We start from the raw sequence: 14,661 nt of genomic DNA on the forward strand, positions 1-14,661 counted from the left end.
AGCTCCAGTCAAGGGAAGCTAGACATAGTTCTCAATTTCACCACAGGGTGGCACTAGAGGTCCATTCCCAGCACATTTTTTAAAAAATAAAAAATAAAAGTAAAAATAAAAGTTTAAGAGATTTAAAAATTAAAAATTGTAGTGGCTACCAAACAAAAAGCAACCACAAAAAATCTCTATAAGAGCAGGAGCTTCCCAAATTGTCTTATGCCTCAGACAGCTTTAGAATATAGAAAGTTTTTAATTTGCCAAAAAGCTTAAACTGCCGCTTAAGTTCAGGAGGGGGGGCAAGAAGAAAGAATTCCACCCCATCCCTAAAAGTAAAGGCTTTGCTCTCAAGCTGTAAAAGAGCTATTTGTCAAACTGGTATCCACTTCTAGTGAGAAAGGAGAAAGTATTCTCACATAGAGCAGCTGTTTGCTGCCGCTTAAGATTCTTCGTCTCCGACGAACAGCTGGTAAAGGCGGACTGCATAAACGTGGTCAGCCTTTTCTCCTGCCGATTCCGAGGGCTCCTTTGGATCCAGCGAGCCGGCTACCACTGACCCCCGGTCTTCAGAGCTTCACCCCTTGGTAGCCACCTCTCTGGGGCGACTTTCAGTCCAATTGGACCCACCGGCAGGCAAAAATTGGACCCGGGGAGAGGAAAATCATTTCCCCAAGTCTTTCCTTCAGCAACATCACCGGAAACTCCCAAGTAGAGTCCAGTGCCATATAAAGAAAACTTGTACAAAATGTTTTATAGATGGCATATGACACCAGTAAGATTAGCGAAAATGTTTAAAAATACTTCAAGTAATTGTTGGAAATGTAAACAAAGGCCAGGTACTTACTATCATATCTGGTGGACATTCCCTAAAGCAAAAAGTTTTGGATTAAGATACATGTATGGTTGGAAAAGATGACTAAAAAACAGATAGAATTCAAACCAGAATTGTTTTTGTTAGGAATATTAGGAGTTAACTATGAGAAGGAGAGCGAATATTTAATATTACATGTATTAACAGCAGCAAGAATTGTATTTGGAAAAATGAAAACTTGCCAACTGAAGAGGTACTAATCAAGAAAATTTTAGAATGTGCAGAAATGGATAGATTGACTTTAGAGATTAAAGAGAAAGAAGATTCAGTTTACTTTAGACCATGGGATAATTTTTATCAATGGTTAGGAAAACAAACTAGAGAGAAAGGAATGTGATGTTATTTTGAATACATACTAGTAGGAAGAATGCTATACGTTGAATAATTAATACTGTCTATGATAATTAATCATACTACTGTCATCTATTACTATATTAATTATTGTTAGCTAAATATATGTACCCAGACAATATTCTGTTTGCTAAATATTGAAAATGTTACTGGGGGATAACCCCAATGTAGACCCCAATCCTGTCTTAATCCCAACCCCAATCCCAACCCCACCCTAAACACCAAACCCAATCCCTAATTTTTTCCTAATCCTATAAAATCCAATAATTTTTTTTTTAAAAAAAGAGAATGCAGGAAGTCTGATCTTGAAACTGAAAACAAATTTCTGATTTCTGGACATGCTTGGAAGGACTCTATTATTAGCCAATCTCTCCCTTTCAGAAGTACCATGAATTTCTGCCCGGCCGTTGTCTGGACATGAACCTGCAGCATTCAGTCAAGGGGCACCCTGCAACAATGTGAAATGTCTGTAAGGTGGCAGGAACTTTTCCATCCTAGCCCCCTGTGTGCACACAAAGCACAGTGGGTCATATTCTGCTTGTTGCCAGGAGAAACCTCACATTTGCCCCTGCCCCACAACCTTTCCAGTTTCTACTTCAGGAAGCAGAGCTGGCAGGACTGTGTCCAATGGGAAGGCAGAGCTGGGACACACGGCTACTTGGCCCATGCTGTGGATTGATCGAGGACAAGTGTCCCTCGATAAATAGCCTGGATAAGGATGCAGGGGAAGAACACCAGCAGACCATTGGTGGAAGAGGAGCACTGGTGGAGGCCCAGTCATGGATAAATGCCTGAATGAGGTGGCTACAGTGGGGGGGGCATGATAAAGTGGGTGCAGCCATGTGCCTACTGTTAATTGTTTTAGACCTGTTGTGCGCCTCTTCTCTGTAACAGGCCTTTAAGTACTGAAAGTCTGCTATGCTATCACCCCTAGTCCTTCTCGTTATTAGACTAATACCTAGTTCCCTCACTCATTCATCATATGGTTTAGCTTTCAGTCTCCTTATTATCTATTATTTACCCTACCATATTATTTACCCCGAAACCATTCCCTTATTGATGCAGCCTAGGATTGTGTTAGCTTTTTTGGTAGCTGCAGCATATTGCTAGTCATACTTACTAGGACACATAGATCTTTCTCACAGTTGTTACTGTTGGGCTAGGTACCATGAATTTTATACCTGTAGATTTGGTTTTTCTTACATATGTGTAGGACCTTAACTTTTTTTTACCATTGAATTGCATTTTGTTGTATCTTGAGTGTTAACTATTCCCTCCAGCTTGGTGTCATCTGCAACTTTGATGAGTTACCCTCTTTATCCCCTTATCTAAGTCTTTGTGGCCATGATCTAATAATAGGTCTAATAATTAGTCTAAAATTAAATGACAGTTTAGCTGGATATTAAAATCTATAACATTGTACCATTAGCAGAAGCTCATATCTCAGTATACAAGAAAGGCACCATTGCTCTATGTTTCTCAGATTATGGATTAGATTTTTAGATAGTCTTCAATTATCTTTTTATAAAGGATAATAATTTGCATATTTTCACTGTAGTACAATGATTCTAAAATTAGTTTGACTTTATTTTATTGCAATAGTGTTATTTTCTATTAAATAATGAAATATATTCAAAAGTATATATTTAAAACCACATTTTTTTCCTGTAATGCTATTTGGAACAAAAATGCTTAGATTGAAATTGATTGAGGGGAATAATTGGTGGCTATAATTTATATTCATCTTTTCTGTTGTAGAAATTACTTATCTTGACCATGCGGGTGCTGCTCTTTATCCAGAAAGTTTGCTAAAAGCCTTCACTGATGACCTCAGTACAAATGTTTATGGTAAAGTAAAATTAAACAATATAACTTTTGTCCTTCCTTACAATGGAAAGGCATTTCCGAGGCATTTCAAGATTTTATTCTAAAGTAGGATGTGTTTACTTATTTATAAATAAAATAAATAAGGCTTAACAGACCTTTGCTGCTATCTAGTGGTTTTCCAGATTGTGTTTTTTTAAAAGATACTTATTTATTTAATAAATAGGCAAATAAAAAGGAAGGGAAAAAGGAAAACTACATAAATAAGATGTTAAGCAGCTCTCTCGTTCCCTCTCGCCCTCCCTCCCTTCTTCTCTCTCTCTCTCTCTCTCTCTCTCTCTCTCTCTCTCTCTCTCTCTCTCTGTTTCTCTCTCTCCCTCCTCCATCTCTTTTGATCTCTTGATATATTAGCGTGTGTGCATGCATTACAGTAGTAGACTGTAGTGTCTGTAGTAGGATCTTCAGTTGTGGAGGGGAAATGAAAAAAAGAAAGAAAGCTCAACTATGCTCCTCCTGCCATAATAATTTGTTAGAGAATGTTTATAGGAGAAATAATGATGTTCTGCATAGTACTATTGAAGAATTTCATATTACGAGTTTCTGATTTTGAAAAGCATTATGATCATATTTCACATTGGAAGGAAGGGGACCGCTTCTGCTTTATCCTTAAGGCATTTTCTAATATTTGGAAAGAGTTAGAATTCAAGATTTTAGAAGGTCATACTAATATTGGTATAATGAAAGAAATTAAATTTCAATAGGATGATATAATTTACTGTCTCAAGATTTTATTATATGGTTGTGCTGGATTTTACAACATTTTTATACGAAAAAGAATGAAGTTCCAATCTACCCTCAACAATCTCTGGCTATGGGCTGGAGAAGCACATCAATAGGATTGTTCTGAGGAAAAACAGAGGAGGAAGTGTTCCCTCCTGGAGGGGAAATCAAGATAAATATAAAAATTAATTAGTGTAAAAATACAGGGATTAAAATTTAGACTAATTTCACAAAGAATGAAGTGTGTTTTCATGAATCACTGTTTTTTTTTAATCTAGGAAATCCTCATAGCCAGAATATCAGCAGCAAACTTACATATGATACTATTGAACATGTTAGATTCAGGTAATGTAATCCTTATTTTATGTGTTAGATGTTTTGTTTCATGTTTGCTTTTGGGTCCTTTTCTTTCTTATGTGCTATGTTTCTTATATGCTAGAAACATGATCCAAAGTATTATTATATGGAAGCAAGGATAAATATTATATATTAGTGATTTTTTTTTCTTAGTCCCCAGATCTGTTATTGACTAAGTATCAGAAATCATCAGTCTTATCATATTATCAGCAGAAAAACAGGAATTAATGGTGAAGTCTCTTAATGCTCCAGTGATACTGTAAACAAGGGTACAGGTGGGACAAAAAAGTATTTAGTCAGCCACCAATTGTGCAAGTTCTCCCACTTAAAAAGATGAGAGAGGCCTGTAATTTTCATCATAGGTATACCTCAACTATTAGAGACAAAATGGGGGGAAAGAATCCAGGAAATCACATTGTAGGATTTCTAATGAATTAATTCGTACATTCCTCGGTAAAATAAGTATTTGGTCATCTACAAACAAGGAAGATTTCTGGCTCTCACAGACCTGTAACAACTTCTTTAAGAGGCTCCTCTGTCCTCCACTCGTTACCTGTATGAATGGCACCTGGTTGAACTTGTTATCAGTATAAAAAACACCAGTCCACAACCTCAAACAGTCACACTCCAAACTCCACTATGGCCAAGACCAAGGAGCTGTCGAAGGACACCAGAAACAAAATTGTAGACCTGCACCATGCTGGGAAGACTGAATTTGCAATAGGCAAGCAGCTTGGTGTGAATCAACTGTGGGAGCAATTATTAGAAAATGGAAGACATACAAGACATACACTGATAATCTCCCTCATTCTGGGGCTCCACGCAAGACCTCACCCCGTGGGGTCAAAATGATCACAACAACGGTGAGCAAAAATCCCAGAACCACACGAGGGGACCTAGTGAATGACCTGCAGAGAGCTGGGACCAAAGTAACAAAGGCTACCATCAGTAACACACTACGCCGCCAGGGACTCAAATCCTGCAGTGCTAGACGTGTCCCCCTGCTTAAGCCCGTACATGTCCGGGCCTGTCTGAAGTTTGCTAAAGAGTATTTGGATGATCCAGAACAGGATTGGGAGGATGTCATATGGTCAGATGAAACCAAAGTAGAACTTTTTGGTAAAAAACTCGTTGTGTTTGGAGGAGAAAAAATGCTGAGTTGCATCCAAAGAACACCATACCTACTGTGAAGCATGGGGGTGGAAACATCATGCTTTGGGGCTGTTTTTCTGCAAAGGGACCAGGACAACTGATCCGTGTAAAGGAAAGAATGAATGGGGCCATGTATCGTGAGATTTTGAGTGAAAACTTCCTTCCATTAGCAAGGGCATTGAAGATGAAATGTGGCTGGGTCTTTCAGCATGACAATGATCCCAAACACACCACCCGGGCAACGAAGGAGTGGGTTTGTAAGAAGCATTTCAAGGTCCTGGAGTGGCCTAGCCAGTCTCCAGATCTCAACCCCATAGAAAACCTTTGGAGGGAGTTGAAAGTCCATGTTGCCCAGAGACAGCCCCAAAACATCACTGCTCTAGAGATCTGCATGTAGGAATGGGCCCAAATACCAGCAACAGTGTGTGCAAACCTTGTGAAGACTTACAGAAAATGTTTGACCTCTGTCATTGCCAACAAAGGGTATATAACAAAGTATTGAGATGAACTTTTGTTATTGACCAGATATTTATTTTCCACCATAATTTGCAAATAAATTCGTTAGAAATCCTACAATGTGATTTCCTGGATTCTTTCCCCCCATTTTGTCTCTCATAGTTGAGGTATACCTATGATGAAAATTACAGGCCTCTCTCATCTTTTTAAGTGGGAGAACTTGCACAATTGGTGGCTGACTAATTACTTTTTTGTCCCACTGTATATGTACATGTATTCGTTTCATCCACTGCTAGCCCCATTCCTTCATGTTCTTCTTTGGTTCTGCATTCTGCTAATACAGACCATTTAGAATGGTCACCTTGTCCTATCTAATGATAAATGGAGGTTAGCCATTAATGTCAAGTACCATAGCATCTTGTATTTAAGATGATGAGCAATTGCAATTAGATTTTTTTTGCTTTTGTAATTTTTTTCAGAATTATCTCTCATGATCAGTGCATTGATTCTATACACTTACTAAATGTAAAGTATTATGCAAGAGGCATAATAATCATAATCACAATTGAATTTCCTATAAAAGTGATTCTTAATTTGTATATAAAAAGGTTGATAAATAACAATACGTATTTTCTTATGAGTGTTCGTTACTTTGAGTTTATTCAGATTTTGATTTATACTAACATTTCAACAAAATGGGTGAAATGGCTGCCACTAAAACTAAAAAACAGAGTTATTATTATTCAGTTAGTAATGAGACAGAATCTTGAATTGAATCAGTCAGTGAAAAAGCTAAAAATTATGTCCGGTTGATTTAATTTATTGCTGATTACAAGCACTAAGGGATGTGTGTGAGTAAGGAAGGATCATAAACCTATACCTTCAGTTTCTTGCAATTCAGAAATGTTCTAAAGCCATTAAACATACATTCCATCCTTTGCTAATTAATTTTTTTCATTATGGTAATTAAAACTGTCCCATGGATAAATAGAGTTTGAACCCTGTACTATATAAACAGTTAAGTACAATAAACATACTGTAGTATACAGTGCATTCAGAAAGTATTCTGACTGCCTTCACTTTTGTCAGCTTGATTCTACAGATGTTGGAATTCATTTTTTTCTTATTAAACTATATTCAGTACTCCACAATGACAAAATGAAAACAGAATTTTAGAAATGTCTGTAATTTTTTTTTTAAAAAACTAAAATATCACATTGAAATGAGTTCTCAGACCCTTCACTCAGTATTTCGTTGAAGCACCTTTGGCAGCAATTACAGCTTCAAGTCTTTTTGGGTATGATGCAACAAGCTTTGCACACCTGGATTGTTGGATTTCCTGCCATTCTTCCTTGCAAATCCTTGCAAGGTCAATCAGGTTAGATGGTGACTGTAAGTAGACAGCTATTTTCAGGTCCCTCCAGAAATGTACAATAGGGTTCAAGTCAGGACTCTGGCTGGGCCACTCCAAAACATTCACAGAGGTTGTTTTTTTTTAAAAATCCCATTTATATCCCGCCCTTCTCCGAAGACTCAGGGCGGCTTACAATCTAAGCACAAATCAATGTTAGTTGTCCCTAAGCCACCCCTGTGTTGTCTTGGCTGTGTGTTTAGGATCATTATTATGTTGGAAATTGAACGTTCAGCATAGTCTGAGGTCCTGAGTGCCGTGGAACAGGTTTTCATTGAGGATATCCCTGTATTTTGCTCCATGCAACTTTCTCTCAAACCTGACCACTCTTCCAGTTCCTCCTGCTGAAAAACACCTCCACAGCATGATGCTGCCACCACCATGCTTCACTGTTGGGATGATATTGGGTAAATCAGACATGCAACCGTACGAGGGGGGGAAACAACACCGGACTGCCGACCCCTCTACAAGCCGTTCCCGCATGTCACACACACACACACACACACACACACACACACACACACACACACACAAGGGGGGAAACAACACTGGACTGCTGCCTCCCTAGCAGACCTTCCCTGCGGGATGTGCTGCCAGGAAGCCAGGCACCCCGATGAGCAGACCGTGTGGACCACGGCCCATCGGCCAAGGCTGGGCCAGCTCCAGGATGCCGCCAGAGTCAACAAGCGGCTCGGCGCGGTTCTGACATTGTCGGCACAGCCGGAGCACAGAGGAGCCAGCGGAGGTGGGCCAGCGACGCCGCCGGGGCAAGGCATCCCTGCGGCTCGCAGCACCAACAGGGCAAGGGATGAACCGGTGTGGCAGCTGTGGGGAGAGGAATCCTCGTGGGCCGCGGTTCAGAGTGAAAGAAGGCAGTGCGGAGCTGGAGGAGGTGGTGGCTCGCCGGTAAAACCAACAGACTTGGAGGTGCCGCGGCTGGCCTTTCGAGGCGCCGCAGACCTCCATTGACTTCCATGGGGATGTTTGGCAATTGGGGCTGATTGAAACTGCTGCAGGATGGCTTTGAGTGGCAGAGAGAGACAGAGAGACACAAACGCATCTCCACAGGAGAGGTAGCAAGGGCAGGAGATGAGGCAGTGGTAGTTCACTGGTAAATCAACGGACTTGGTCTCTCTCTCACTCTCTCTCACAGAGAGAGAGAAAGATAAAGAGAAAAGGGGGGAAAGAAGGAGGGGGTCTGGCAGCACTCGAGACTCCATATGCTGCTCAGAAACACCACCACCATCACCCCCGCACACCCCATCTGACCGACCCACTCACCTTTCCAGCAGTCCTCCTGTCTCTTCCTCTGCTGCCGCCACGTGCAGTCTGAAGAAGAAAAGAGGGTAGTCCCACAAACCAAAGAACTTCAACCAATCAATTCAAACTTCACAAGTTTTTTTTCTGTGAGAAGTTTGAATTGATTGGTTGAACTTTTTTAGTACCACTTTTTTTTCTGGACTGCACATGGTGCCAGAGGAGGACTGGGAGCCGCAGGAGACGGCTGAAAGAGCCATATGCAGCTCCAGAGCCACGAATTGCCAACCAGTGGCCATGGAGAATGACGGGGAGGGCCAGAGGAGTAGGAAAGATGGCTATAAATGGGCTGAGATGGGTGGCTGGGGGCAAAGGAGACGTGGCCAAGGGTCCGTGCCTAAATGTCCTAAACCCACATTAGCAGCCCTTGGTAGGGTAGCAATAGCAATACTAGATTCTTGGAAAAGCCATGATTTATACCTACAAAGATCAGAATTGAACATCCAATAGTACTTCCTGTGACACTCTATGGAAGGAAAATTTAGACTCTGAAGAAGCAAGATAGAATACTTTTGATCTTTGGTATTGGAGAAGACTCCTGACAATACTGTGGATAATCAGGAAAACAAACAATTGGCTTCTCAAACACATAAATTACCAGCTTATCTGACTTCAGACACATTATGCAATGACCCAGATCTCTACATGCTCTCTACATGCTCTCTACATGCTCTCTACATGCTCCAGAGCCTTGGTGGAACAGTGGGCTAATGCCTCCTTAAGTAACACCAGCTGCCTGCAATTAGTGCAGGTTCACATCCCACCAGGCTCAAGGTTGACTCAGCCTTCCATCCTTCCGAGGTAGGTAAAATGAGGACCCAGATTGTTGGGGGCAATTAAGCTGACTTTGTAATAATGCCGCTTGGGGTGTGTGTGAAAGCCCTAATAAGCAGGCATATACATAGAATGAAGGCTACTGCTAAGTTTGTAAGCCGCCCTGAGTCTTCGAAGAAGGGCGGGATATAAATGGAATTAAAATAAATAAAAAATAAAAAAATAAAGCTGGGAAAGTTGAAATAGAAGAGGACTACCAGTAGCAAGGTTGATAGACTTATTCACAGTAGCAATGAGTTGGAAGAGAACCAGATAAGGGATAGATCATCATAGAGAAAATCTGTGTAGCTGCTAAAAGTCAACAACAGATAATAAATTAAACTTGATTTTGAAGAAAGTCTTGATGATGCTTTAGTTTAATGTCCTCTTGTAACAATAAAGCTTCACTACTTCGCTGCCCTCATCGCGTCCGCAGATAATCGCCCGGCCGCCCTGTTTAGGGTGACCCGCTCCCTCCTTAACCAGGAGGTTAGTGGGGAACCCTTGCAGGGGCGTGCCGAGGAATTTAGTCAACATCTGTCGGACAAAATCGCTCGGATTCGGACCGGTTTGGACTCCGACTGGGCAGTATCGGACGATCAGGACACGAGCGATCTTGTCAATGTCACCTGGGAGGAGTTCGATCCTGTGACTCTGGAGGAAGTGGACAGGATCATGGGGAGGCTGAGCTCCACCACATGTTTATTGGACCCGTGCCCTTCCTGGCTGGTTTATGCAGCCCGGGAGGGGACACGAGGCTGGTTCCAGGCGGTTATAGCTGCTTCCTTGAGTGAGGGTAGTTTTCCCGCCGCCTTGAAAGAGGCGGTGGTGAGACCTCTCCTCAAGAAGCCTGCCTTGGATCCGGCTGTTTTGAATAACTTTCGTCCAGTCTCCAACCTTCGCTTCCTTGCGAAGGTTGTTGAGAGTGTGGTGGCGCACCAACTCCCTCTGGTCCTGGATGAAGCGGATTATCTAGACCCGTACCAATCGGGCTTCAGGCCTGGGTACAGCACGGAGACGGCATTGGTCGCGCTGGTGAATGATCTCTGGAGGGCCCGGGACAGAGGATACTCCTCTGTTCTAGTCCTATTAGACCTCTCAGCGGCTTTCGATACCATCGACCATGGTATCTTGCTGCGGCGTCTCAGGGGATTGGGAGTGGGAGGCACGGTTCTTCAGTGGTTCTCCTCCTATCTCCTGGGACGCTCGCAGTCGGTGTTGACAGGGGGGCAGAGGTCGACCGCGAGGCCTCTCGCTTGTGGAGTCCCTCAGGGGTCGGTCCTCTCGCCCCTTCTGTTCAACATCTACATGAAACCGCTGGGTGAGATCATTCGTGGTTTTGGAGTTGGGTACCATCAGTATGCTGATGATACCCAACTTTTCATTTCGACCCCAAACCACCCCAGTGATGCCCTCGACGTGATGTCCCGGTGCCTGGAGGCGGTCCGGGTCTGGATGGGGAGGAACAGGCTTCGTCTCAACCCTGACAAGACGGAGTGGCTGTGCGTACCGGCATCTCGGGATATTCAGGATATCCCACCACTCATTATGGGGGGTGAGTCATTACCTCCTGTAGATAGGGCTCGCAACTTGGGAGTCCTCCTAGATTCACAGCTCTCTTTAGAAGACCATATTGTAGCTGTAACTAGGGGGGCGTTCGCCCAGGTTCGCCTGGTGCGCCAGTTGCGGCCCTATCTAGACCGGGATGCCTTGCGCACGGTCACTCATGCGCTCGTGACCTCTCGTCTTGATTACTGCAACGCTCTCTACATGGGGCTACCCTTGAAGACCACTCGGAGGCTCCAACTGGTACAGAATGCAGCCGCGAGAGTTGTATCGGGGGTCTCCCGATACTCCCGTGTTACACCTTTGCTCCGCGAGCTGCATTGGTTACCAGTTGTCTTCCGGGTGAGGTTCAAGGTGTTGGTAATGACCTACAAAGCCCTCCATGGCATGGGTCCAGAATACCTTGGGGAGCACCTGCAGCCGGCGTCATCTTCCCTCCGCCCAGTACGCTCCCACAGAGAGGGCCTCCTCAGGGTGCCGCCAGTCAAAGAATGCCGACTGGTGACCCCCAGGGGGAGAGCGTTCTCTGTGGGTGCACCGGATTTATGGAACCATCTTCCGGTAGAGCTCCGGATGGCGCCCGATCTCCGCTCCTTCCGGCGCAACCTTAAAACCCATCTCTTTAAGGAAGCGGGCCTAGCCTGATGGGACGGGGTGGGATTGTTATTATGACTTTAATTTTAAATTTGTATTATGGGCACTGTTTAATCATGTTTTTAATAATTTTAATTTTTTTGTATCTGTTTTTATGTATTGCCCTGTTAACCGCCCTGAGTCTCTTGAGAGAAGGGCGGTATATAAATTAAATTAATAAATTAATAATAAATAAATTAAAATTTCAGATCTTTTATTTGTGGAATTCTCAGTTCTAGAAAAATTGGATTATTGTATTCAGAAAATCCCCTTCATGGATTACTGCCTTGTCGTGGCGAAGGGGCTTGCGTAATTCAATGAAGCTATGAGCTATGCCGTGCAGGGCCACCCAAGACGGACAGGTCATAGCAGAGAGTTCTGACAAAACGTGATCCACTGGAGAAGGAAATGGCAACCCACTCCAGTATCTTTGCCATGAAAACCCTATGGACAGTACCAAAAGGCAAAACGATATGACGCTGGAAGATGAGCCCCTCAGGTCGGAAGGCGTCCAATATGCTACTGGGGAAGAGCAGAGGGCTAGTACTAGTAGCGCCAGAAAGAATGAAGTGACTGGGCCGAAGCCGAAAGGACGCTCAGCTGTGGATGTGTCTGGTGGTGAAAGGAAAGTCCAATGCTGTAAAGATTTTTTCTCCATAGGAACCTGGAATGTAAGATCCATGAATCAAGGAAAGCTGGACGTGGTCAAACAAGAGATGACAAGACTGAACATTGACATCTTAGGTATCAGCGAACTAAAATGGACAGGAATGGGTGAATTTAATTCAGATGACCATCAGGTATACTACTGCGGGCAAGAATCCTTCAGAAGAAATGGAGTAGCCTTCATAGTCAATAAAAGAGTAGGAAAAGCAATACTGGGATACAATCCTCAAAATGACAGAATGATCTCAGTTCGAATCCAAGGCAAACCATTCAATATCACAGTAGTCCAAGTCTATGCCCCAACCACCAGTGCTGAAGAGGATGAAATTGACCAGTTCTATGAAGCACTACAGCACCTTATAGAACTAACACCAAAAAATGATGTTCTTATCATCATGGGGGATTGGAATGCTAAAGTAGGAAGCCAAAAGATAACTGGAATAACAGGCAAGTTTGGCCTTGGAGGCCAAAATGAAGCAGGGCACAGGCTGATAGAATTCTGTCAAGAGAATGCGATGGTCATAGCAAACACTCTTTTCCAACAACCCAAGAGACGGCTCTACACATGGACATCACCAGATGGTCAACACAGAAATCAGATTGACTATATGCTCTGCAGCCAAAGATGGAGAAGCTCTATACAGTCAGTAAAAACAAGACCAGGAGCTGACTGTGGCTCAGACCATGAGCTTCTCCTTGCAAAGTTTAGGCTTAAACTGAAGAAAGTAGGGAAAAGCACTAGGCCACTCAGGTATGAATTAAATCATATCCCTGTTGAATATACAGTAGAGGTGACAAATAGATTTAAGGAATTAGATCTGATAGACAGAGTGCCTGAAGAACTATGGACAGAGGTTCGCGACATTGTACAAGAGGTAGCAACCAAAACCATCCCAAAGAAAAAGAAATGCAAGAAAGCAAAATGGCTGTCTGAGGAAGCTTTGCAAATAGCTGAGGAAAGGAGGGAAGCGAAAGGCAAGGGAGAAAAAGAAAGATACGCCCAATTGAATGCAGAATTCCAGAGAATAGCTAGAAGAGATAAGAATGCCTTCTTAAATGAACAGTGCAAAGAAATAGAAGAAAACAATAGAATAGGGAGGACCAGAGATCTTTTCAAGAAAATTGGAGAAATGAAGGGAACGTTTAATGCAAAAATGGGCATGATAAAGGACCAAAATGGCAGGGACCTAACAGAGGCAGAAGAGATTAAGAAGAGGTGGCAAAATTACACAGAAGAACTATACAAGAATGAGCTTAACGTCCCTGATAATCACAATGAGGTGGTCACTGACCTCGAGCCAGACATCCTAGAATGTGAAGTGAAGTGGGCCTTAGAAAAACTGAGCAACAACAAAGCTAGTGGAAGTGACAGTATTCCAGCTGAGCTATTCAAAATCTTAAAAGACAATGCAGTAAAAGTGCTACACTCAATTTGCCAGCAAATTTGGAAAACTCAACAGTGGCCACAGGATTGGAAAAGATCAGTTTACATTCCAATTCCAAAGAAAGGCAGTGCCAAAGAATGTTCAAACTATCGCACCATTGCACTCATTTCTCATGCTAGTAAAGTCATGCTTAAAATCCTACAAGCTAGACTTCAGCAGTATGTGGATCGAGAACTACCAGAAGTACAGGCAGGATTTCGAAGAGGCAGAGGAACTAGAGATCAAATTGCCAACATACGCTGGATCATGGAGAAAGCTAGGGAGTTCCAGAAAAACATCTACTTCTGAAGCCTTTGATTGTGTGGATCACAACAAACTGTGGCAAGTTCTTAAAGAGATGGGAGTACCAGACCATCTTATTTGTCTCTTGAGAAACCTATATGCGGGTCAAGAAGCAACAGTGAGAACTGGACACGGAACCACTGATTGGTTGAAAATTGGGAAAGGAGTCCGGCAAGGCTGTATACTGTCGCCCTGCCTATTTAACTTATATGCAGAGCACATCATGAGAAAGGCAGGGCTAGATGAATCAAAAGTTGGAATTAAGATTGCCGGAAGAAATATCAACAACCTAAGATACGCAGATGATACCACTCTAATGGCAGAAAGTGAAGAAGAACTAAAGAGCCTCTTGTTGCAGGTGAAGAAGGAGAGTGCAAAACTTGGGTTGAAACTTAACATTAAGAAAACCAAGATCATGGCATCTGGCCCTCTCAATTCCTGGCAAATAGATGGGGAAGAAATGGAGGTAGTGACAGATTTTATTTTCCTGGGCTCCAAGATCACTGCAGACGGGGACTGTAGCCAAGAAATTAAAAGACGCTTGCTCCTGGGGAGGAAAGCCATGGCAAATCTAGACAGCACACTAAAAAGCAGAGACATCACCCTGTCAACAAAAGTGCGTATAGTCAAGGCTATGGTCTTTCCAGTTGCAATGTATGGCAGTGAAAGTTGGACCATAAGAAAGGCTGAGTGCCAAAGAATTGAGGCCTTTGAACTGTGGTGCTGGAGAAGACTCCTGCGAGTCCCTT

The 14,661-nt window shown here is 42.8% G+C and overlaps 1 protein-coding gene across 1 annotated transcript in view; it reads left to right on the top strand.

Moving 5' to 3' along the window:
• Nucleotides 1-14,661, top strand: part of MOCOS (molybdenum cofactor sulfurase) — a gene marked incomplete at its 5' end in the record, with an annotated part of 151,329 nt that overhangs the window by 39,253 nt on the left and 97,415 nt on the right. The window contains 2 exons of the mRNA XM_081343490.1: nucleotides 2,969-3,058; nucleotides 4,093-4,159. Of these exons, the coding sequence (XP_081199616.1) occupies nucleotides 2,969-3,058; nucleotides 4,093-4,159 (157 nt within the window). The remainder of the gene's footprint in view (nucleotides 1-2,968; nucleotides 3,059-4,092; nucleotides 4,160-14,661) is intronic.

The sequence above is a fragment of the Vipera berus genome, assembly GCF_964194415.1.
Source record: "Vipera berus genome assembly, chromosome: Z".
NCBI lineage: Eukaryota > Metazoa > Chordata > Lepidosauria > Squamata > Viperidae > Vipera > Vipera berus.